A 27203-nucleotide genomic window follows, 5' to 3' on the forward strand; every position below is an offset into this window, starting at 1 on the left:
AAGCAGAGGGAATATCAATATAAAGGAGGAGGGAATATTATTTTAAAGCAGAGGGAATATCAATATAAAGGAGGAGAGGGAATATCAATATAAAGGAGGAGAGGGAATATTATTTTAAAGCAGAGGGAATATCAATATAAAGGAGGAGAGGGAATATTATTTTAAAGCAGAGGGAATATCAATATAAAGGAGGAGAGGGAATATCAATATAAAGGAGGAGAGGGAATATCAATATAAAGGAGGAGAGGGAATATTATTTTAAAGCAGAGGGAATATCAATATAAAGGAGGAGAGGGAATATCAATATAAAGGAGGAGAGGGAATATCAATATAAAGGAGGAGAGGGAATATCAATATAAAGGAGGAGAGGGAATATCAATATAAAGGAGGAGGGAATATCAATATAAAGGAGGAGAGGGAATATCAATATAAAGGAGGAGAGGGAATATCAATATAAAGGAGGAGAGGGAATATCAATATAAAGGAGGAGAGGGAATATCAATATAAAGGAGGAGAGGGAATATCAATATAAAGGAGGAGAGGGAATATCAATATAAAGGAGGAGAGGGAATATCAATATAAAGGAGGAGAGGGAATATCAATATAAAGGAGGAGGGAATATCAATATAAAGGAGGAGAGGGAATATCAATATAAAGGAGGAGGGAATATCAATATAAAGGAGGAGAGGGAATATCAATATAAAGGAGGATGAAAGGATTTAAATTCATCTGATTGACTTGAAATTTGAATCGGATTTTCACATCAGCTTATTGAATTCAACCACCAACTATGTTTGAGATTGAAGGAGCTGGGGCTCCCACGTCGATCGGAAGAATGGACGCGACAAAAAGCTAGAATTCATCCGAGTTGCTTTAATGAAATCAAACACTCAGGCACTCTGAAAACCCGTTTATCGGGCAGCAATATATATCGATTAACCCAGGGGGTTTGCCCAGGCCCGGCGCCAGGGGGCGTGGCCCAGCGTCCTGGCTGCGGCCTGGCAAGTTGAGGGCGAGCCTGCCCGGGCATGCCCGGGCGTCCCGACCGAGGCCTGGCAAGTTGAGCGCGGGCCTGCCCGGGCGTCCTGGACGAGCCCGGCATGGTGATCGCTCCGCGTCCTTGATAGGTGCAAGGCGATTGTGAAAACCCAGCGGCAGCCGCTACACACGTCCCCCCAGAATCGACTTGCACCGGCAGGGTCAATTTGAGGGGGGTCCTGATGACCCGGCCGAAGCGACCCCTGGCGGGTCGTGGGAGGGGGTCCGGTGAGGTGGTGGGCGGTCGAGTGGGGGGCACCGTGGACGGGGGGCGGCCTCGCCGCGGCGGAAGGGCCACCCGTGGTGGGTGGTCGACGTCCACGTGCGCCGGCTTGAGGCGGTCCACTGCAATCCGGTCCGACCTGCCGCCGATGTCGATGACGAACGACTTGTCGTCCCGTCGCAGCACCCGGAAGGGATGTTGGCACGGGGGCAAACCGTCGGGCGGCCTCCTGGAGGTCCGAGCGCTGGTGAGCTGCGGACCAGGGACTGGTAGCGTCGGGCACGAATTCGCCCGGGACGCGTAGCACCTGGCCATAGACAAGCTCGGCGGTGGATGCCTGGAGGTCCTCCTTGGGGGCCGTGCGAAGGCCCAAAAGGACCCACGGCAGCCGGTCGGCCCAACCGCCGTCTTGAAGGCCGGCCATGAGCGCGGCCTTCATGGAGCGGTGGAATCGCTCGCACAACCCGTTTGCTTGGGGGTGGTAGGCCGTAGTACGGTGGAGCTTGACCCCCAGGTTGCGGGCGACCACGCCCCACAGCTCGGAGGTGAACTGTGGTCCGCGGTCTGACGAGATGTCCGCCGGTGCGCCGAAGCGGGCGACCCAGGTGGCGATGAAAGCCTGCGCCACGTCGGCGGTGGTGGTGGAGACGAGGGGAACGGCCTCCGGCCACCTGGTGGTCCTGTCCACCATGGTGAGCAGGTGTGTGAACCCCCGTGACGGGGGGAGGGGGCCCACCAGATCAACGTTGACGTGGTCGAAACGTCGTTCGGGCACGGTGAAAGGTGCCAGCGGGGCCTGGGTGTGTCAGTGGACCTTGGCCCGTTGGCAGGCCGTGCAGGTGCTGGTCCAATCGCGGACGTCCCGACGAAGGCCGTGCCAGACGAAACGCGCCGACACCAGCTTCTGGGAAGCTTTCCGGCCCGGGTGGGAAAGGCCGTGGAGGGAGGCGAAGATGCGGCGTTGCCAGGTGACGGGCACGATGGGGCGAGGCTGGCCTTGGGAGACGTCGCAGATCAGGACAGTGTCCGCGCAGGGGATGTCGGCCAGGCGGAGGCCCGTGTCCGCCGCCCGGAGGGCTTGCACCGTGGTGTCGGTGGTTTGGTCCGCCGCCATAAGCGCAAAATCCACGCCCAGGTGGACTGCGTTCGCGCTGGCCCGGGAAAGACAGTCGGCCACGGCGTTGTTTTTGCCGGCGACGTGCCGGATGTCCGTGGTAAACTCCGACACGGCGGAGACGTGGCGCTGTTGGCGGGCCGACCATGGCTCCGTGACCTTGGCCATGGCGTAAACCAACGGCTTGTGGTCGACGAACGCCGTGAAAGGTCGGCCCTCCAGGAGGTGGCGGAAATGGCGGACGGCCAGGTGTAGACCGAGGAGCTCCCGGTCAAACGTGCTGTATTTGAGCTCGTTCGGCCGGAGCTGCCGGCTGAAAAAAACGAGTGGCTGCCAAACCCCGTTCACCCATTGCTCATGTACGGCGCCCACCGCGTAGTCGGAGGCATCCGTGGTGAGGGCGATGGGAGCGTTGAGCACCGGGTGAGCGAGCAGTGTTGCGTCGGCGAGGGCCCGCTTTGAGCTTTGGAAGGCCGCATCCAGTGCTGCGGACCAGGCGATGTCGTGCTTGGCCGGCTTGCCCCGGAGGGCTTCGTAGAGGGGCCGCATGAGTTGAGCAGCGCGGGGCACGAAGCGGTGATAAAAATTCACCATTCCCAGGAATTCCTGCAGGGCCTTTATGGTGCGGGGACGCGGGAACGTGGTGATGGCCTCGACCTTGGTTGGCAGCGGCACGGCCCCGTTCTTGGTGATGTGGTGGCCCAAAAAATCAACGGCCGTCGTGCCGAAGTGGCATTTGGCTGGGTTGACGATGAGGCCGTGCTCGCTGAGGCGCCCGAACAGTGTTCGGAGGTGGAGGAGGTGCTCGGCCCGGGACGTGCTGGCGACGAGGATGTCGTCCAGGTAAACGAAAAGGAACGGCAGGTCACGCAGCACGCCGTCCATCAAGCGCTGGAACGCCTGAGCCGCGTTCTTGAGACCAAACGGCATCCGCAAGAATTCGAATAAGCCGAACGGCGTGATGACTGCCGTTTTAGGGACGTCGGCCACCCTGACAGGTACCTGGTGATATCCCCGTATGAGATCAATTTTCGAAAAAATGACCCGTCCCGCCAGACGGGCGGAGAAGTCTTGGATATGCGGGATCGGGTACCTGTCGGGGGTGGTAGCGTCATTGAGACGGCGGTAGTCGCCACACGGGCGCCATCCACCCCCCGGCTTTGGCACGATGTGCAGTGGCGAGGCCCACGCGCTATCGGAGCGCCGCACGATGCCGAGGTGCTCCAACGCGTCGAATTCGGCCTTCGCTACGGCGAGCTTGGCTGGGTCGAGGCGGCGGGCCCTGGCGTAGACCGGCGGGCCCGTGGTTGGTATGTGGTGCTCGATCCCATGCCGTACTGCGACGGCCGAAAACGTCGGCCGCGTGAGGGCCGGGAACTCCGTGAGCAGGCGAGCAAACTCGTTCGCCGCCGGGACGGTGCATGCCAGCTCGGTCGGCGCGGAGCTGCTCAATGTGCATACCAGGGAGCTGAAGGTTTCAGCGTTGATTAAACGACGCCGTTGGACGTCCACCAGCAGTCCGTGTGCGCAGAGGAAGTCGGCGCCTAGCAGAGCCATGGGCACGTTGGCGGTTACAAACGTCCAAGCAAAGCATTGGCCGCCGAAGCAGAGGGTGACGTTGCGCGGGCCGAAGGTGCGGATAGTCGATCCGTTGGCCGCAACCAAGGAGGGGCCGCAAACCGCGGATTGCCTGTCCTGGTCAGAGGCGGGTATGACGCTCAGTTGGGTGCCGGTGTCGCACAGGAAGCGCCGTCCAGACGCTTTATCCGTGATGAACAGTAAGTTGCCCGTGTGGCCGGCGCTCATGGCTGGTAATGAACGCCGGCCCGGCCGTTTCCCGGCCTGCCGAAGGTGCACGGGGGTCGGCATGTCCGGGCCTTCTGTCCGAACCTGGCATGATAGTAACACCACGCTTGGTCAGGTGGAGGCCTCGGTCGTCGTGCTGGAGGTGGTCGGCTCGGTAGAGCGGCCGCCAATTGCGTCGGCAGTTCGGCCGTCGACCGTGCCGGGTGCTCGGGCGCCATGGGTGTTGCGTCGGACGGCGGTGGGTCCCATGTCGCCGCTGCGATGCGCTGTCCTGCGGCGGAGATCTTGTCGGCTTCTCTGGCAAGGGCCCGGGGATCTGTGATCGTCGTGCTTGCCAGGGCGAGGCGTACCGGGTTAGGCAGCTGACGGAGGAACAGCTCCCGGAACAGGAATGCCGGAGAGTGCTCGCCGAGCAGTGAAAGCATGTAGTCCATTCGCTCGGAAGGGCGCGTGTCGCCGAGCTCAGGCAGTTCGAGCAGGCGCCGTGCGCGTTCCGCCGATGGGAGGGCGAAAGCATCGAGGAGCAGCTTCTTAATCGCGCCGTATTTGTCAGCGGCTGGCGGGCTTTCGAGGAGGCTCAGGGCGCGGGCCGCGGTAGCCGACCCGAGCGCAGCTACCACATGGTGGAAGCGGGTGTCGTCGGCCGTGACGCCTCGCAGGGCGAACAGGGACTCCGCCTGCGCGAACCAAACCGCCGCGTGAGCCTCCCAGAAGGTAGGCAGTTTAAGGGCGACTGCCGTGTCCATGTCGATAGGTCACCAATGAAGGAGCTGGGGCTCCCACGTCGATCGGAAGAATGGACGCGACAAAAAGCTAGAATTCATCCGAGTTGCTTTAATGAAATCAAACACTCAGGCACTCTGAAAACCCGTTTATCGGGCAGCAATATATATCGATTAACCCAGGGGGTTTGCCCAGGCCCGGCGCCAGGGGGCGTGGCCCAGCGTCCTGGCTGCGGCCTGGCAAGTTGAGGGCGAGCCTGCCCGGGCATGCCCGGGCATGCCCGGGCGTCCCGACCGAGGCCTGGCAAGTTGAGCGCGGGCCTGCCCGGGCGTCCTGGACGAGCCCGGCATGGTGATCGCTCCGCGTCCTTGATAGGTGCAAGGCGATTGTGAAAACCCAGCGGCAGCCGCTACAAGATCATCAGAGGCCAAAAGGTCAACAACCTTTTCCAATTTCTAAAATCCTCGCAACAGTTGATAAGGAACGACTGGCTTGGTGAGCAATAGCTAGCTGCTTGGTAACTGAACACACCACAGGTTTCTTGCTTTTCAGGTTAATGTTATTTCAGGCAATGAAAAAACAAGAAGACGTCATTCAGAGCACAACACTTGCAAAATCCACCCCTCCCCGAAATAAAAAGTTGTCATGGATATATCAAATTGTCCATTTCATTAAGATTAAAATTGATGATCTTCATAAAAGCTCAGGTCAATCGGATTAAAATTGATGATTTTTTAGATGAAAATTGATGATTTTAGAAGTTTGACCTTGAGTTGACCTTTGACCTTAAAATAGTTGGTTTCCCAATGCAGTGAGGGACTATGCAATTGCTGTTTAATTTACAAGTCAATCGGATGAAAATTGATGATTTTTCACCTGACAATTAATCTGCACATGGGGAATTATGGAGTCGTAGGGGCTTGAAGACAGTATATAATTAGCAGAGGCCTGCAGGCCTGCGTTAGGCCCACTTGGTCACAAGATGGCGCTCATATAATTTCAACTCAGTGCTATGGTGGGTGGAGTCAAGAGACAGATGTGGGTGGAGTCAAGAGACAGATGTGGGTGTGGTCTGGCAGCTGTCCGACCAATGGGTGCACATTTCAAAAATCGAACCCGACAACAGCAACAAAGAAAACTTTTGTGGATCTGTGATATTATGTGGCAGGTTAAAAATGGAGACAGCAAGCATCACAACCAGAGAAGGTCTTCATATTAAATGTCGCTATTGTTTGTATAAGTTTTTAGTCGTACAGGAAATTTTTACAAATCCCACCCTGACAAAAGAGGTAAGTTTTTGCTTGGTTCAGGTAACCCAGGTTATTATTTTTTTCGAGAGCGATTGAGGTATCTGTCATCTGCCTATACACCGCCCCAATAAAGGTGGACGTGTTTCATGCTTGGGACTATCATCCGCCGGGTGGGTGGGTACTCTGCCAGTTAAAATAACACTAAAATCATCAATCTCGAAATCGACATGTTTTATACACGAAATAAATCTGTCTTTATGTTTTATGCTCATGTCTGACTAACGTGCACAGGTCGCCAGTGTTGCTTTTCGTAAGGAGTAGGCGAGTTATCGCCGGCACCCTGTTCAAATTGTTACCCGGGTTCACGAACCCGCACATGGTTATCGGATTCGTTCACCCGGGTTCACGAAACGATGACGACCCGCATTCGGGGACGCCATCTTCCTTCCTGCGTTTCACCGCAACAAACCGGAAGAACGAGAGATTGTCGAAAATATTGCACAACAATAATAAGATGATATAGCTCCCGGTACTTGTGTAAAAAACTATTTATTAAAATTAATAAATTGAATCTAACAAAAAAAAATGAGCGAAACGGCCTGTGACAATTTATTTATTTATTTTTGAATCTCGGTCTCGGTCGGGGTCCATAAAAGACAATGGACTCGAGGATAGCTCGGGGCGATGTTGGGCCCATCCCGGGCTGGCTGGAGGTCCAGGGTCTCCCGGAGGAGTCTCTCCGAGCTGCGGTTACGGGTCTGGGGATCGAGATCTTCGGAGCTCTCTGTGCCCGAGCCGAACCCGCTCCGGTGAGGGATCGATTCCGTGCTTTGGCCGCACAGACGTTCACCTCCACCATGTACGCGGAGCTCTGTCAGTACATGGAATCGTATCCTGAGCGGCATTCCACAACGTATCCACAACGGACCACCGTGCTTCGGCGTACAATGGATGCCGAGGAGACCAAAGGACCACCTGGAGCCTTGCGGATCAAGATCGAAGGCGAGGACTCGGCTGATCGTGAAGAAGAAGAAGAAGAGGGGATAAAGGACGCTGAGGATGGTGAGTCGTCACAATTGCGGGAACTTCGTGATAAACTCGATTTATATCTTTCCATGTAATCTATCCCGTTCTGAGGGAGAAAGGTCTCACAGAAATATTTACCAGGTGAGGGCTAATACACACACACACACACACACACACACACACACACACACACACACACACACACACACACACACACACACACACACACACACACACACACACACACACCAGCCTCTCCCCAGGTTTCTGGAGGGCATAAATGGTCCGACCTCCCTTCTTCATTCTGGTGAAACTCCCTCAATCCAGGATCACCGCTCACCTCCACTCATTCATTCCTCTTCCCCCCCCTCCTCCACACCTGTGGAATCAATTTCTACATTCTCTTCAATTTCATTCTTCCCTCCAGGTCTTCAAGACAGCTGTTCACCACCATCTCACATCAGCCCCAATCCAAAACCATGATCTTTTCTCGGCTCATTACCCCATCCCCAAACCCTCCTCCTTCCAAATTTCCAGTCTTTCCTTCTTTTGTCCATCCCATCCATCTTGTCCATCCCATAGGTCTTTTCCTGTTCTCCATTTTCCCCACACCCGTTGTTTGTCCAATTCTCCCTCTATTTTGTCCTTCAACGCCACTGTTGGTGTTTCCCCTTCCACACCCCCTCTCTCTCCACTGGTCCTTTTGTCTTGTTCTTACCTGATCAGTGTTCTAGCTTTTCCATGAGCCTTGACCCTGGATAGAAAAACAACAAATATGGAAAATTCTTCAACAGCCTCCACCTCCCCAAAAGCTACAATGCTTCATACCACGACCAGACTCGAATTTGAAGAATGATATGTTTTGGAACCTCGTCCAATAAAGGTGTACACTGGGTCCTCACCTGTACACTAAATGGTGGTGTAAATAATGGTAGTGGTGGTGGTGGTGTGGGTGTACATAAAGGTGTACACTGGGTGTACACTGGGCCTGTACGTCCAAGATGCTTTCCAGAATAGTTGGACTTCTAACGAAATGACGGATGGCAGGAAATTTCCCCATTAGAGTTAGTGTGATTAAGGGGGGATGTGCTCCAACACTTTGCTTAGTTTATGTCTTATAAACACACCACGGCATGTATAAACACCCACACCACTCAACAAGCCCAGCAATCAAAAAATACGTATAAAACACAGGAAACGAGAAAGAGCAATCGGAGATTGCAGACCCTCACCAGGACGTGTTTTTAGTGTTTTTTAAGGCTTTTGTGTTTAAAAAATATGGCGGCCGAACACCGTGACTGATGACGTCATTATTATTATTTTCTCCACCAATTTATCCATAGATGACACTCAAGAAATTTCATCCTGATTGGATGAGGTTTTGTACTTGTCGAATTATGACGTCATAATGGAGGCACCTATAACATCATCATTAACATATTTTATTCCCCATGGAGAGTTCTTTTCAATGAGCCATGTCTCAATTTTTTCTGTGCAGCGCTTTCGGAGATATAGAGGTGCAAAGTTTTTCGGTTTTTCCAGGATGGCACCCGTACCACGTGACATATGACGTCATAATTATTTAAAATTCTACAGGAGGAGGCGCTTCTATGGTGAAAATTTCCTGTCTATCGGACCAACGGTTGCAGAGAAAATCATATTTATTCTGTGTGGCCAAACAGACAGACAGACTGATTCAAATGCAATACCCTCTCCTCTGGTGAGGGTAATCAGAACAGCACTCTTCGATGTGGCGACATCGACCGATACGCCTTCGCCCACATTATTACATCATGATACATACTTGTACCAAGTTTGATTTCAATCCATACAGCTGTTCTCAAGTTATCACATTTCTACCTGACATGACCTCTGACCTTTCACCTCTTCATGCCATAATACAATCAGTTCATCTTTGTATCATATATACCTATACTTGGTTCAAAATCCCATCACTTGTTCACAGGTTGGCGTGGCAAGATAATTTTTACTTAACATGACCTCTGACCTCTGACCTCTTGACTCCAATATCTAATCAGTTCAGCTTTACCTCATCATACATACCTGCACCAAGTTTGACGAAGATCCCTTTAGCCATTCTCAAGTTACCGTGGCAACGAAAACCTATCATGGACGGACGGACGGACAACTTGAAAACATAATGTCTCCGGCGACTTTGTCGCCAGTATGGTAGTAAGCCATGTCACTGGTGTTGGCAATTGTATACCCTTTTGCTTTTAAACGAGCACATTTCTCATTCCTACTTGAATTAGAGAAGTGTCCCATCAAAAATACAACTAAACTCCACATTTACCACATTTACCACATTCTAGCTTAAACTCCACATTTACCACATTCTAGCTAAACTCCACATTTACCACATTCTAGCTAAACTCCACATTTACCACATTTTAGCTAAACTCCATATTTACCACATTCTAGCTAAACTCCACATTTACCACATTCTAGCTAAACTCCACATTTACCACATTCGAGCTCACTCCACATTCACCACATTCTAGCAAAACTCCACATTCACCACATTCTAGCTAACCTCCACATTCACCACATTCTAGCTCACCTCCACATTTACCACATTCGAGCCAAACTCCACATTTACCAAATTCTAGCTAAACTCCACATTTACCACATTCTAGCTTAACTACACATTTATGACATTCTAGCTTAAACTCCACATTTACCACATTATAGCTTAACTACACATTTACCACATTCTAGCTTAAACTCCACATTTACCACATTCTAGCTAAACTCCACATTTACCACATTTTTTTTTTTTTTTTTTTTTTTTGTATACAAGATCGAGGCTCGTGAAGGAGCGAACATTTATCACACAGAAAGACAAACCGACAAACCGACACATAACCGACAAACCGACACATAAAACAAAAAGCATCGGGAGCGGTAGACAAGATGGGGAGAGAGGGGGAAGGACACAAACACAACATTTGAGAGCAGGAACCGAGAGACATGGAGACATCGAGAGATCTGTGGGAGGGAGGGGGCTTTGGGGGGGAGGCATGGGAAAGGGGTGGGAGAGGCATAAAACATATGGACACTGCCAGGACTACCAGGAAAGAAGTTGGAATTACAAACAAGGTGGATCTGGGGTGAATTAGTGGGGGTAGAAAAGATCAAGGTTTTGGATGGGGGAAGATAAGAGATGGTGGTGAACAGCTGTTTTAAAGACCTGGAGGGAGGAGTGGGATTGAAGGGAGTGTGGGAGTTTGTTCCAGAGGCGGGAGAAAAGAGGAATGAAGGAGTGAAGGTGAGCAGAGAGCCGAGATTTTGGCAGTTTAACCATCAGAGGCTTGCTGGCAGATCTTGTGCGACCTGTAGGAATACCTGGGGGACAGAGCACAGAGAGAGCTGGGGGAGCAAGGCCGGAGAGGAGTCGGTAGAAGACAGAAAGACCACCCACCCGCCTGCGGTGAGTGAGTGAAAGGCCCTCAGAGACAGCTTCATCGCGGGAGACCAACGATTCCGAAAGCCCTGGCCTCAACAGCGTGAAGCCGAGCCAGGTGTGAGGCAGGAGCACCAGCCCATAGGGGAGAACAGCATTCCATTGAGCCGCGGATGAAAGCCCTGCATGTGTTGAGGAGCCCAGGCGTGCCCAGGAAGGACTTCGCACGACGGAGGATTCTAGCTAAACTCCACATTTACCACATTCAAGCTCACTCCACATTTCCCACATTCTAGCTAAACTCCACATTTATCACATTCTAGCTAAACTCCACATTTACCACATTCTAGCTAAACTACACATTTACCACATTCTAGCTAAACTCCACATTTACCACATTCTAGCTAAACTCCATATTTACCACATTCTAGCTAAACTCCATATTTACCACATTCTAGCTAAACTCCACATTTACCACATTCAAGCTCACTCCACATTTACCACATTCTAGCTAAACTCCACATTCACCACATTCTAGCTAACCTCCACATTCACCACATTCTAGCTAACCTCCACATTTACCACATTCGAGCCTAACTCCACATTTACCACATTCTAGCTTAAACAACACATTTACCACATTCTAGCTAAACTCCACATTTACCACATTCTAGCTAAACTCCACATTTACCACATTCTAGCTAAACTCCACATTTACCACGTTCTAGCTAAACTCCACATTTACCACATTCTAGCTGAAACTCCACATTTACCACATTCTAGCTAAACTCCACATTTACCACATTCTAGCTAAACTCCACATTTCCCACATCCTAGCTTAAACTCCACATTTACCACATTCTAGCTAAACTCAATATTTACCACATTCTAGCTAAACTCCACATTTACCACACTCTAGCTAAACTCCACCTTTTCCACATTCTAGCTAAACTACATATTTACCACATTCTAGCTAACCTCCACATTTACCACATTCTCGCTAAACGACACATTTACCACATTCTAGCTAAACTCCACATTTACCACATTCTAGCTAAACTACACATTTACCACATTCTAGCTAACCTCCACATTTACCACATTCTAGCTAAACTACACATTTACCACATTCTAGCTAAACTCCACATTTACCACATTCTCGATAAACTCCACATTTACCAAATTCTAGCTAAACTACACATTTACCACATTCTAGCTAACCTCCACATTTACCACATTCTCGGTAAACTCCACATTTACCACATTCTAGCTAAACTCCACATTCACTACATTCTAGCTAAACTCCACATTTACCACATTCTAGCTTACTCCACATTCTAGCTAACCTCCACATTTACCACATTCTAGCTAAACTCCACATTTACCACATTCTAGCTAACCTCCACATTTTCCACATTCGAGCTAAACTCCACATTTACCACATTCTAGCTAAACTCCACATTTACCACATTCTAGCTAAACTCCATATTTACCACATTCTAGCTAAACTCCATATTTACCACATTTTAGCTAAACTCCACATTTACCACATTCTAGCTAAACTCCACATTTACCACATTCTAGCTAAACTCCACATTTACCAAATTCTAGCTAAACTCCACATTTACCACATTCTCGCTTAAACTCCACATTTACCACATTCTAGCTGAACTCCACATTTACCACATTCTAGCTAAACTCCACATTATAGCTAAACTCCACATTTACCACATTCTAGCTGAACTCCACATTTACCACATTCTAGATAAACTCCACCTTTACCAAATTCTAGCTTAAACTCCACATTTACCACATTCGAGCTAAACTCCATATTTACCACATTCTAGCTAAACTCCATATTTACCACATTCTAGCTAAACTCCACATTTACCACATTCTAGCTAAACTCCACATTTACCACATTCGAGCTCACTCCACATTTACCACATTCTAGCTAACCTCCACATTTACCACATTCTAGCTAAACTACACATTTACCACATTCTAGTTAAACTACACATTTACCACATTCTAGCCAACGTCCACATTTACCACATTCTAGCTAAACTACACATTTGCCACATTCTAGCTGAACTCCATATTTACCACATTCTAGCTAAACTCCACATTTACCACATTCTAGCTAAACTCCACATTTTCCACATTCTAGCTAAACTACACATTTACCACATTCTAGCTAACCTCCACATTTACCACATTCTCGCTAAACTACACATTTACCACATTCTAGCTGAACTCCACATTTACCACATTCGAGCTCACTCCACATTTACCACATTCTAGCTAAACTCGACATTTACCACATTCTAGATAAACTCCGCATTTACCACATTCTAGCTAAACTCCACATTTACCACATTCCAGCTAAACTACACATTTACCACATTCTAGCTAACCTCCACATTTACCACATTCTAGCTAAACTACACATTTACCACATTCTAGCTAAACTCCACATTTACCACCTTCTAGCTAAACTACACATTTACCACATTCTAGTTAAACTACACATTTACCACATTCTAGCTAAACTCCACATTCACCACATTCTAGCTGACCTCCACATTTACCACATTCTAGCTTACTCCACATTCTAGCTAAACTCCACATTTACCACATTCTAGCTAAACTCCACATTTACCACATTCTAGCTTAAACTCCACATTTACCACATTCTAGCTAAACTCCACATTTACCACATTCTAGCTAAACTCCACATTTACCACGTTCTAGCTAAACTCCACATTTACCACATTCTTGCTTAAACTCCACATTTACCACATTCTAGCTAAACTCTACATTTACCACATTCTAGCTAAACTCCATATTTTACCACATTCTCGCTAAACTCCACATTTACCACATTCTAGCTAAACTCCACATTTACCACATTCGAGCTCACTCCACATTTACCACATTCTAGCTAAACTCCACATTTACCACATTCTACCTTACCACCACATTCTAGCTGACCTCCACATTCACCACATTCTAGCTAACCTCCACATTTACCACATTCGAGCCAAACTCCACATTTACCAAATTCTAGCTAAACTCCACATTTACCACATTCTAGCTTAACTCCACATTTACCACATTCTAGCTAAACTCCACATTTAACGCATTCTAGGTAAACTCCACATTTACCACATTCTAGCTAAACTCCACATTTACCACATTCGAGCTCACTCCACATTTACCACATTCTAGCTAAACTCCACATTTACCACATTCTAGCTAACCTCCACATTTACCACATTCGAGCCAAACTCCACATTTACCACATTCTAGCTAAACTCCACATTTGCCACATTCTAGCTAAACTACACATTTACCACATTCTAGCTAAACTACACATTTGCCACATTCTAGCTAAACACCACATTGATCACATTCTAGCTAAACTCCACATTTATCACATTCTAGCTAACCTCCACATTTACCACATTTACCACATTCTAGCTAACCTCCACATTTACCACATTCTAGCTGACCTCCACATTTACCACATTCTAGCTAAACTACACATTTACCACATTCTAGTTAAACTACACATTTACCACATTCTAGCTAACCTCCACATTTACCACATTCTAGCTAAACTACACATTTACCACATTCTAGCTGAACTCCACATTTACCACATTCTAGATAAACTCCACCTTTACCAAATTCTCGCTAAACTCAATATTTACCACATTCTAGCTAAACTCCACATTTACCACATTCTAGCTAAACTCCACATTTCCACATTCTAGCTAAACAACACATTTACCACATTCTAGCTAACCTCCACATTTACCACATTCTCGCTAAACTACACATTTACCACATTCTAGCTAAACTCCACATTTACCACATTCTAGCTAAACTCCACATTTACCACATTCTAGCTAAACTACACATTTACCACATTCTAGCTAAACTCCACATTTACCACATTCTAGCTAAACTCCACATTTACCACATTCTAGCTAATCTACACATTTACCACATTTTAGCTAAACTCCATATTTACCACATTCTAGCGAAACTCCATATTTACCACATTCTAGCTAAACTCCATATTTACCACATTCTAGCTAAACTCCAGATTTACCACATTCGAGCTCACTCCACATTCACCACATTCTAGCAAAACTCCACATTCACCACATTCTAGCTAACCTCCACATTCACCACATTCTAGCTCACCTCCACATTTACCACATTCGAGCCAAACTCCACATTTACCAAATTCTAGCTAAACTCCACATTTACCACATTCTAGCTTAACTACACATTTATGACATTCTAGCTTAAACTCCACATTTACCACATTATAGCTAAACTCCACATTTGCCACATTCTAGCTAAACATCCACATTCACCACATTCTAGCTAAACTCCACATTTACCAAATTCTAGCGAAACTCCACATTTACCACATTCTAGCTTAACTACACATCTACCACATTCTAGCTTAAACTCCACATTTATCACATTCTAGCTTAAACTCCACATTTACCACATTCTAGCTAAACTCCACATTTATTCCCACAAAGCTCTCCATGCCACGAAAGTTAAGAAATTTTCCCATTTGTATTTTTGTCAAAACTGTATTTTTATTTTACGGTGTGAGTGTCTACTGTGTGTTTCTAGTTATACACAACAACAACAACAACAACAACAACAGGCATTTTAAGGCCATTTTCCCTGCAAGAGCGGGGGTTGGCCTTGCGGTCCCCACGACAATCTTCTCCATTTTGCCCTATTTTCTGCATCTCCCCTTGTTAACCCCCTTGCCCGCATTTCTTCTTCGACCATCTTCAGCCAAGTTTTTCTCGGTCTTCCCCGTCCTCTACTTCCTTCTACATTCATTTCCATCACTCTTCTCAACCAGTCACTTTCATCCTTCCTCAACACATGACCAAACCATCTCAACCTGTTTCTCTTCACAGCATCCATCACAGGCTCTATTCCCATCATCTTTCACAATTCATCATTAGTCTTCCTTTCTCTCAACGATACTCCACACATCCACCGAACCAGTCGCATTTCCACCCTTTCCAGCCTTCGTTGCTAATCTATGTTCATTACCCATGTCTCACTCCCATAAATCATAACACTTCTCACACATGCAGCATACACCTTTCCCTTCAGCTTCAATGACACTCCCCTCCTCCTCAGCACGCCACTCAGTTCCCGAAACTTCTTCCATGCACATCTCACTCGAGCAACCGTTGCCGAGTCTGATCCACCGTCTCCATTCAGCATGTCTCCGAGGTAGCAAAATGTTTTCACACCTTCCAGCTTCACGCCGTCTCCAAGATCCAACTCAACATTTCCTCCATCTGCAGCTCCCTCTGTGCACACCTTACACTTGAATGTAGCTGCCACACTGGTTCATGACCCTCTCAAGCCACTACATTTTTGATGAACCCACTCAGCGCACATTGTACATTGAATGGAATTCACTCCGACACCCTACCTGCACACAGAACACGGCCACTTCCCAGTTCTTTCCACCTCACCACATGCTTTACCACTTGCCATTACCTTCGTTTTTCCGATATTCACCTTCAGACCTTTTGTCTCCATACATTCCTTCCACTTGTTCATCTTCTCCTTCAGGTCATCCATACTTTCTGCAATCAACACCAGATCATCTGTTTCCAACAACTACCACGGTAAACCCTCCTTTACGTTCCAAGCCATCACCTCCATCACAGCTGCAAATAGTTGTGGACTTCGTACCGACCCCTGTTGCACTCCCACCTTCACCTCAAACTCACCGCTGTTCCCGTCCGTCGTCCTTACAGCTGTGCGCGCTCTTTTGTACATTGCCATCACTACTCTGATCAACCATTCCTCCACTCCTAACTTCCTCAATGCCCATGTCACTACTTCACGTGGAACCCAATCGAATGCTTTCTCCAGATCAACAAACCCAAGAAACAATTTCCTCCTCTTCTCCATCATGTACTTCTCCTGAAACTGCCTCACAATAAAAAGCGCGTCTGTCGTTCTTCCTGGCATAAATCCAAACTGCATTTCGTCGATCTTCACTTTCTTCCTTAGCCTCCTCTCCTACACCCTTTCCAATACCTTCATTCCATGCTCCAATAACTTTATCGCTCGGTACGAGCCACACTCTCGAGGGTCACCTTTCCCCTTGTATAGAGGGATGAGGGTACTCAGTTCCCAACCCACTGGAATGCGGCCTTCTTTCACCACCAGATTGCAGATCTCTGTCATTCTCTTCACACCCCAATTTCCCGCTGCCTTCAACATATCTCCTACAACTTCCGTCGGCCCTCCCGCTTTTCTACTCTTCATTGCTTTTATCGCTTCCTCAACTTCCTTCTCGGTTATCTTCTCTGCCGGTCCTAAAACTGGGTTACTCAATGTTGCCATCCCATTCATTCTCTGCATTCAACAGTATTTCCATATATCTCTTCCATCTTCCTTTAATTCCATCTGGGTCCACAACAATTTGTCCCACTTCATCCTTCAAGCAACTCACCCCCGTCACATCACACCTCTCTTTCGCTATCTGCTTTGCAATCCTGAATGCCGCTCTCTGACCCTCTTCCGAATCCAAGCGTTCTCCGAACATTTTCCTACATGCCTCCTGCGCCTTTGCTACCTCTTTCTTTGCAGCCTTCTTGGCTGCCTTATAACTTTCATGCTCTGCCTTTTCTGCCCCCCATACCCTTCGCCTTCTGCCACTCCTTGAACTTCTTCCTCTTCTCGTCAACACTTCTGAAGTGTTGTGTTTCTAGTTATATCTTGGTGTAAATTGTGCATACCAGTGTATAATCGTCGGTTGGTTCCCGCCGCGTTTTTCAGGCCTGGTTTTCCAGGCCTCTAAGCTTTGTTGTCTCCTCTCGGCGGTCGTTTGTGGTCCATTTACTTTCACTCTCTCACTGTTTTTTTCAGTCTTTTTTTCACCCCATATTTCCCCGAACATCTTACCCTTTGTCTAAAGTTTTAATAAATAAATAAAAAACAACTAATTTCCTCTTCTCTCCCCGTGTTTATTCGTTCTTCGACCACGTGTTTTGCCCCACCCGTTTTTTTTTCTCTCCTTCCTTCATAACTCCATCCTCTCCAGTCGACACCTTTCCAATTCTATTTCTCACAATACTTCTTCAACTTTATCCTTCTTCCTCTGATCCACTTTCACCTAACCTTCAAAAAACATATTAACGAAGAATTTAAAAAGTAGGCCTCTCCTCCCGTTCAAACACATTTGCTTATACACCTCCCTGCTCCTTCGTTCTCTGCTCTCCTTTCTGTCAATCTATGATTCTTCTATTCCTGCTTCTGAACCTGTGCTGGAATCATTAATCCCCCTTAGGAATCCTTCATGCCCTCATTTAAGGAATTTCCCCAGATAGTTTTCATGGTTTAGATTAAAAATATTTAAACTTTCCCCTGAAGTGTTTTTTGTTGTATATAAAAACACACTTTTCTTCCTCCTCTTTAAAAAGTTGTTTTGATTTGCTCACGAAATCTCTTCATTTCAAAAAAAATTCCATCTCTTACAATTCTTCCTTCCGAAATTCCCTAAACTCACCTGCATTCCATCCCTCCTTCAACATTTTCAAACGGATCGCCGACTCGAAAATTACAAGAAACTCATTTTGCAAAAAATGTTAGTTTTCCATGAATCGTCCAACACTTTCTAAAATCCAAACTCACCCCTCCCCACCTAATCTCCCCCACCACCCATCCCTTTCAAATTTCCCCCCTTGCCCCTCCCCTCCTAAACTCCAACCCTCACTCCTCCCCTCCTAAACTCCCCCCTCCTAAATTCCCTCCTCACCCCTCCCCTCCCAAACTCCCTTCTCACCCAAACTCCCTTCTCACCCCTCCTCTCCTTAATTCCCTCCTCACCCCTCCATTTCAAAACTCCCCCCGCCCCCTTCCCCTTCAAATCTCCCCACCCTCCTTTTTTCTCCAATTCTCCCCTCTCACCCCTCCTCCTCTCGAAGCATCCTCCACGCTTCTTCTCCCTTCCAACTCTTACCTCCATCTCCTCCAACCTTCTTCCTTGCTCTGCCTCCCTCCCCCCTCCTCAAACAACACCTCACTGTACCTCATCCAATCACCATCAAACCTTTTGTCCTCCTCCTCCTTTCCTTTCTCCGAGGTCTTCTGAAATATCTGACACACTATCAACAGCTCTCCCTACCTCCCCCTTCTCTTCCTCATCTTACCGAACCCCTCCCCTCCCCTGTCCTGTATTTGATGCTCCCCCTTCCTCTTCCTTAATGGTATGGACCTCAAACATCCTGTGCCTTCGCTCAAACCTGATTGATCTCTCCATACAGGTTGCTTCTGACAAACCAGACTTAATCTGATTAACAGAAACTTTCCTCCTTCAAGATGTCTCTGATTCCATAATATCTCTCCTGGGTTACTCCCTCCTCCGGTATGATAGACCTGAGCCTCGTCCTGGTGGTGGGGTTGCTATCTTTATCACAAACTCTCTTCCTCACTCTCCCTGCACTGCCATCTCTCCACCTGACCCCCAGGAGTACCTCTGGCTGTGGCTTCCCCTTCGCTCCCACCTTTTGTTCATATGGGTGTTGTACCGTCCACCAAACAGTGATGACTCCATCTACATCTCGCTATCTGATAACATGGACCAACTTCTATCGACTCATCCCAACTCTCTCTTCCTCATATGTGGTGATTTCAACTGTCATCATGCCAGTTGGCTGGGTGTGGGTACCTCTCTCACCAGCCATGGCTCCTCAGCAAAGGACTCCTGTGACTCATTGGGACTGACACAATCTGTCAATTTCCTGACCCGTATCTCAGTCAACGGAGTATCTTCTCTTCTAGACTTGGTTATGACTAACTTCCCTGCAAATGTCTGCTGCTCCTCTTCTGCTCCAATTGGTTCATCTGATCATATGCTTGTAAAAGTGGATATCTCTCTGGCCATTCTCAGAGCCTCCTCAGCGTCGACGAGTCTGGCATTTCACTCAGGCCAGCTGGTATGGACTTCAAGCAGCCATCAATCATCTGGACTGGTCTCCCATCGCTACTGCCTCTGACATCAACTCATCCTGGGAATTCTTCCAAAGTAAATTGCTCTCTCTCATGCACAAATTTATCCCATCCCATCTTCAGTTGTCATACCCTGCCTCCCGTCCATGGTACAATGAATGGTACATGGAATCTTGTGGTGAGGCAGTTGCCCTGAAACAACTTGCCTTCGCCTCCTGGAAGGCAAATCCAACGGAAGGCAATCTCATTTCCTTTCACAAAGCCCGGAACAAGTGTGTGTCGACCCTCAGGAGAGCCAGGAAAGAATATCTCTCTTCTCTCAAGACTGAACTAACAAACCTGTCTCCCTCTTCCAAATCCTGGTGGCATCTTGTCAAATCTGTTTCTGGTGTTTGTTCCCCCTCCATCCCCTCCCTTACCTCAAACGGCTACACAGCTGACTCCGCACGTGAAAAAGCTGAATGCCTCAACTCTGAGTTTGCCTCAAGATCTTGTGTCCCAAACCCATCTCTCTCTGTACCCACCGTACCCACCGTACCCAGTCATACCTAGTTGCTCTTGGACTCTGTGTCCTTCTCTCCTGACAGGGTGGAGAAGTTTCTGTCAATCCTCGACTCTGATTCTGCAACTGGACCAGACGGCATCAGCCCACGGGTCCTATAATCCTGCTCTGCCGCTCTTTCACACCCTCTGTCTGTTCTCTTCACCCTCTCTTTTGCTCAACGTCATCTGCCATCAGCTTGGAAATCAGCCAACATTACCGCTTTACACAAAAATGTGCAAAAACAGATCCTTGCAACTACAGACCAATCAGCCTGCTCCCAATTATCAGCAAAGTCATGGAATCCATCATTGCTTCGGATATCAAATCCTTCCTCTTCTCCAATGGCTTGATCTCTGATCATCAATTTGGATTCAGACCAGATCACTCTATTCTGGACATGCTGCTTCTGCTGTCTCAACAATGGATGGAGGTCCTCAATGCCAAACAGGAAATCAGAGCTGTCTCCCTTGACATATCACATGCCTTCGATAGGGTCTGCCACCCTGCTATGCTCACCAAACTTTCCTCCTATGATATCCATGGAAATCTCCACGCATGGCTTGCGGACTTCCTCGCTGGTAGCAGTCAACGTGTGGCGCTGAATGGATTTTTCTCATCTTCCCTTCCTGTTCAGGCTGGAGTTCCCCAAGGCAGTTTTCTGGGCCCTGTGCTTTTTCTGGTCTTCATCAATGATCTCTCCGACTCTCTGGAAAATCCTCTCTATCTCTTTGCTGATGACTCCACTCTCTGCCGCAAGCCGCTCCATACCACATCCCTCAGATGGGCAGTCTGCAGCCTCCCCACTCTCTGCAGACCTGGACAAAATCACAGACTGGTCAAACAAGTGGAACATGTCTTTCCATCCTGACAAATCTCACACTCTTACTATGTCTCTCCGAAAAGACTGTCTGGACAACCCTCCCATCTACTTTCTGAACAATCCTCTCCAAGAAGTTCTGTCACTCAAGCTCTTGGGTCTCACAATCTGCCATGATCTTTCCAGGGAAACCCACATTTCCAAGCTGGCCTCCAATGCCAGTCACCGACTGGGCATCCTCCGTTGTGCGAAGTCCTTCCTTGACACACCTGAGCCTCACCACATACAAGGCTTTCATCCACAGCTCAATGGAATACTGCTCTGCCCTCTGGGCTGGTGCTCCTGCCTCACACCTGGCTCGTCTTCACGCTGTTGAAACCAAAGCTTTCAGAATCATTGGAATCTCCCCTGATGAAGCTAACTCCGAGGGCCTTTCACTCACTCACCACAGGCAGGTTGGTGGTCTTTCTGTTTTCTACCGGACTCCTCTCTAGCCTAGCTCCACCAACCCTGTCTGTACTCTGTCCCCCAAATATTCCTACAGGCTGCACAAGATCTGCCAGCAACCCTCTTCTGGTGAAACTGCCAAAATCAAGACTCTCTGCTCACCTTCACTCTTTCATTCCTCTTTTCTCCCGCCTCTGGAACAAACTCCCGCACTCTCTTCAATCCCACTCCTCCCTCCAGGTCTTTAAAACAGCTGTTCACCACCATCTCTTATCTTTCCCATCCAAAACCTTGATCTTTTCTACCCCTGTTAATTCACCCCAGATCCACTTTTCTGAAATACCGACTTCTATCCTGGACGTCCTGGCAGTGTCCATGTGTTTTTTACCAATCCCACCTTCCACCCCCCTTCCCACGCCTCCTCCCGCCCTCCCCCCAAGCCCTCTCCCTCTCACAGATCTCCCGATGTCCCTGCTCTGAAATGTTGTACTTGTGTGCTTCCCCCTCTCTCCCCATCTTGTCTCCTGCTCCCTTTATTTTGTCGTATGTGTCAGTTTGTTTTTATGTGATTAATGTTAGCTCTTACTGGAGCCTCGATCTTGTGTCCCCCAAAAAATAAAATTTAAAAAAAGCTGTTCACAAGTTATCACATTTTTACCTGACATGACCTCTGACCTCTGACCTTTGACCTCTTGATGCCATAATCTCATCGGTTAATCTTTGCATCATATATACTGTTACGGGTTTGAGGAACCGCTAAGGAGCAATGGCAACCACCATACAGGTCCCTTAGAATAGTTATTTCATAGCAGAAGATTATCATAGCTCCTGGTGTTGGGCTAGCGGCTAGGGTGCCGGCTTAGGATCCTAGGATCCTGGGTTCGAATCCCGGTCGATCGCTGAATTAACGCCAGGGGGGTTGACTCAGCCTGTCATCCTTCCGAGGTCGGCTAATTGAGTACCAGTTCACTGGTAATTCCCTGTTTGTCGTAAAAGGCGACAAAAAGGGTTGGCGACAAAAAGGGTTGGCGGCAGGAAGGGCATCCGGCCGTAAAACATTGCTTCAAAAAGGGGACCGAAAAACAACAACAACCACGGTCCCCGAAAAAGGCCAACCCCCGCTTTGCGGGGAAAAAATGGCCTCTAAAGGTGTTTTTTTCTTCCCCTTATCCGGGTACGTATGTCATCATGCGTTGAAGATGGGTAGAGAGGCCACCAATTCGTAAGGGATGATTAGCCCTACAGTGCACACAGGCTCAAAAACACGCAATACCAGCTGGTGCTCTAAATTACATATCACGCAGATTTGCATGTCGCGCCAGAGTCCGAGAAACGAGTGCAGCCTTATGTCCCATTGGGGACAAAGAGCGTCATTGTAAAAGTTCGTATGAGCGGCATTGGGACAAGGAGACTCGTTATGAGATAAATACAGTCCATACGAGCCTCATAGATGCACTGTAAGTGCGCTAATATAAACACATCGCACCTTTTCTTTACTCCCGAATTATCATTTCCTTACATGACCCATAAATACAAGAGTTCAACCTTAAATTCATACACCTTTGTATTACCTCCGCCACCAAAGGTGGATGGAGGTTATGTTATGGATGGAGATGTTTGTCTGTTTGTCTGTCCGTTTGTTTGTGAACAAGATATCCCAAAAAGTTGTGGACGGATTTGGACGAAATTTGGCAGAGATATATAGCGTATGTGATAAGGACGAAATGATTAGGTTTTGGTGAAGATCCGGATTCGGATCCGGCTCGTGGAATTTTTTAAGTGATTCTTCACCATTGGGAGATAGGGCCAAAAACGATACACAGCAGGATATCTCAAAAAGTTAGGGACAGATTTGGACGAATCTTGGTGGACATGTTGGGTGTCTGACAAGGACGATTCGATTCGATTTTGGTGAAGATCTGAATATGGATTTGGATATGATCATTATTTAGTTTTTAAGCGATTATTCACCATTGGGAGATGGGGCCAAAACGATACAAAGCAGGATATTTTGATTAAATGTGATTCTGAATTGTGATTTTCTAGTCTACTCCAGGATACAAAACGTAAACTGTTCACCTGGCGGAGGTATGCTCTCTACTGAGCGCCGTTATGGTTTACACTTGGTTTCGTTTTCCCGTTGAGGTAGCTGCTTGGCACGCTCAAGAGCAACGGCCTTTGTTGCAGGCGCTAATGGGCCCATAGCGACCTGTCTGGACCCTCTGTTCACCCCTGCAAGCCATTGGGAGGCGGCGGGATGGCCCATGCTTGTAATGTAGACGGCGAGCATCCCAGTGGTGATTGAAGAGAGAACCTTTCGGTATGACGGCATCCGGCTACGGAGGGCCGGTGGGGGCAGGGCGGCCCACCAATCGGGGCCCAGAGTCCATCCACGAACCTTCGAGAAGGCTGGTGGGGGCAGGGCGCCGCGATGGCCCACCAATCGGGGCCTGGAGTCCACCCACGGACCTTTGAGAAGGCTGGTGAGGAGAAGCGACAGCCCACCAATCAGGGCCCGGAGTCCGTCCACGGACATTCGTGAAGGCTGGTGGGGGTAGGATGCCGTGATGGCCCACCAATGAGCATCCTGGGAACTTTCTCGAACCCTCGCCCCGGCCTTACTAGAAGTCCTCGGGTGCTTGGTTCACGCTCTCTCTCTCTCTCTCTCTCTCTTTCTCTCTCGCCCGCCTACCTGATTGCTGACTGCCTGCCCGTGCTCGTGTTGGTGATTGCCTTTGCCTGCGTGTTGCTTGCGTTGGTGGCTCAAGCTGGGAGCGGGTGGAGGAGCACTGACCAAATTAGGGGCCTAAACGCGTTCAATACACTGCTACACCCTCGCATCCATCCAGTATTTTCTCCCCTTTACTCCCCCTCCCTTAGCTTTGGGTTACGGAACCACGAGTGGTTCTGTCTGGTAAACGGGAGGCCATGATCCCCACCCGGCCTTCACGCCCGACGTTCGTTTCCCCCCTCCGCGAATGGCTGATGTGGCGCCCTGTTTTGTTTAGTCAAAGTTATAATCATAAGGCATAGGTTAAGATTCTGCTTCTGGTCCATTTTTCTTTGCTATTTCTAAGTTTCGCTGTATGCTTTATGTCGGCGACTGCTTGTAAATATTGATTCACCTTTCCCCATTGTCCCCCTTGTGTGCACCCTTCCTTCCCCCAATCATTAAAGCCCTGGAGTCCCTCTTCCCATTTTGCATGATCCCTGTGCTTATAAATACCTGTAAATAAATCCTTTGTTGATGTTTTCCTTTCAATCTGTTTGTGAATGTCCTTTCCTTCATTGATCCAGCGCTGTTCACATTAGTGAAGGCGGGAGGTTGTTCCCCACGTAATCGGCTCATTAATTAGCCCGGGCGGGTATCAAGTGGTAGCTCGGCTGCCCAAATTACCATCTAAGGATAAGAAGGGTACACCGCCGGAGGGTACGTTCCCCGATTGGAAAAGTCACGTGATGCAGGTAAACGGTGTCAGACGGTAGGACCCTGATATCACATGACTGACAAATTGGCGTTTGTCGTTGATTAGCAACCTGCCGAGGTACGAAGGTATTTGTGCGCGGCAGCCTCAGGTCCGGTAAGTTCGGGAGGGAACGGAGGCTAACCCCCTCGAAGTAGACCCGAAACCCATGGCCGTAACAATATTGGTGTCAGGATTGGGATTTTGAACCTCCGGACACCGTAACAATTTTGGTGTCTGGGAGTGGGGTTTTCAAACCTCCTAAAGTCCGTAACAATTTTGGTGTCAGGAGTGGGATTGTACCGAGGTGCACTTCACGCACCTCGAAAATTATGAACCATTAGGCAAGTTTATGATTAAATTATTGATGTGAATAATGGCGGATCAATGCGGACAGATTCCAATGGGTTATATAGGTGATGTAAATATTAATAGGGAATTGATCCAGGACCTGTATGGGAGAGGGCGCAGAGGAGAAGGCCTACAGGGGGAAGGTAACCCCCACCCTCATCAAAGATGGATGCGATGAGGGGTGAAATAAGGCATGAAATCGAGAAGCTGGTTTGCAGGGGAATTACGGCGATGCGAGAGGAGGTACGGGGATGCTTGGACGGTGTCCAGAAAGAGGTAAAGGAGGGTGAGGCCAGACTGACGGGAGAGATGGGAAACATTAGAAAAATGAGGTAGAATGACTCAGACAAGGGGGTAGAATGACTGACAATGAAACAAAATGAATTGAACCAACAGATGAAGGTAATACAGAGGCAATAAATGAATTGAACTAGAACAATGCGACTGTGTCGCCAATATGCCTCCGCATAGTCCCACGACAGGTATATGCCCTCGTTCACTGTCCTAAAAATAAACATGTTTGATTTAAATCCTTTTAGCTGTTTTCAAGTATCACATTTTCATTAGCCATGACAGGTTTCACATCGATCAGTTAAGTGGTTTCAGAGAAGGGATTTTAAAAAATATCGGCTTTCAAGCTAATATGGCTGCCTGACATAAGGTCATATGCCAACATGACATATGACCTTAGAAATGCACACTCTGCATATTGGTACAGTCATGGCCAAAAATATTGGCACCCTTGCACTTTTTAAAAATAACTCACAATTTTCTCAAGAAATAAGTTTAAATTGACAAAAGTATTTGGTCTCCACAATTCTTTATTTCACTGTTAATATTACAGAACCTTTGTTTTTGATTCAGAACGTAATATATCCTTTAAAATCAGAAAATAAAAAGAAATGGCATTGACAAAATTATTGACACCCAAGACTTAATATTGGGTAGCACAACCTTTGGACAAAATAACTGCAGTCAAGCGCTTCCTATAGCCATGATGAGCTTCCTCCACCTCTCTACTGGCAGTTTGCCCCACTCTTCTTGTGCAAACTGTTCCAGTTCTCCAAGATTTGAAGGGTGTCTTCTCCCAACTGCTGTTTTCAGATCTCCCCACAGGTGTTCAATGGGATTTAGATCTGGACTCATTGCTGGCCACTTCAGAACAGTCCAGCGTTTTGTCTTGAACCATTCCTGGGTGCTTTTTGAAGTGTGTTTGGGGTCATTGTCCTGCTTCAAGTCCCATGACCTTCGACGGAGACCCAGCTTTCTGAAACTGGGTTGAACATTGTGCTCCAAAATACCTTGGTAATCTCCTGATTTCATGATGCCATGCACGTATTCAAGGTACCCAGTGCCAGAGGCAGCACAGCAACCCCAAACCATCACTGAACCTCCTCCATGTTTGACTGTGGGGAAGGTGTCCTTTTCTTTGAAGGCTTCATTTTGTTTTCTGTAAATATAGAGATGATGTGCTTTCACAAAAAGTTATAATTTGGAATTTCTAACTAACTCAAAATGTGTGGAATTTTTTTTGTGTGGAATTTCATATTTTTTTCAGATTTATTTTTGTTTTGTTCCACTACAAACCAAATAAATACAAATGTGGATACCAAAATATTTTTTTATTTCAACAATTTTCTGGAAGAAATGGTGCATTATTTGAAAAAAGTGCAAGAGTGCCAATATTTTTGGCCACGACTGTAGGGGTAGGGGATTACGTTTGTGAAGTTTCGTGTTGATTGGATAAGGTTCGTTTTTCGATCCAAGATGGCTGCCAAACCACATGACCTACGACATCATCATTTTCAAACGATATGCAACAATGATGTGAGATGATATTTGTAAAATTTCGCATTGATAGGGTGAGCGGTTTCAGAGATATAATTATTGAATATTTTCCTTCAATGCAATATGGCTGCCACACCATGTGACCAATGGTGTTTTTGTGATCA

At 47.6% G+C, this 27203-nt stretch overlaps 1 protein-coding gene across 1 annotated transcript in view; it reads left to right on the forward strand.

Annotated features, from left to right (window-relative positions):
• Positions 1–6771: 6771 nt before the first annotated feature.
• The window catches only part of LOC137416837 (uncharacterized), a 50480-nt gene continuing 30048 nt past the window's right edge, over positions 6772–27203 (forward strand). Inside the window, exon 1 of the mRNA XM_068102495.2 lies at positions 6772–7216. Within this exon, the coding sequence (XP_067958596.2) occupies positions 6814–7216 (403 nt within the window). The 5' untranslated portion in view covers positions 6772–6813. The remainder of the gene's footprint in view (positions 7217–27203) is intronic.

This window comes from Myxine glutinosa, chromosome 1 (genome assembly GCF_964187855.1).
Source record: "Myxine glutinosa chromosome 1, kmMyxGlut1.1, whole genome shotgun sequence".
Classification (NCBI taxonomy): domain Eukaryota; kingdom Metazoa; phylum Chordata; class Myxini; order Myxiniformes; family Myxinidae; genus Myxine; species Myxine glutinosa.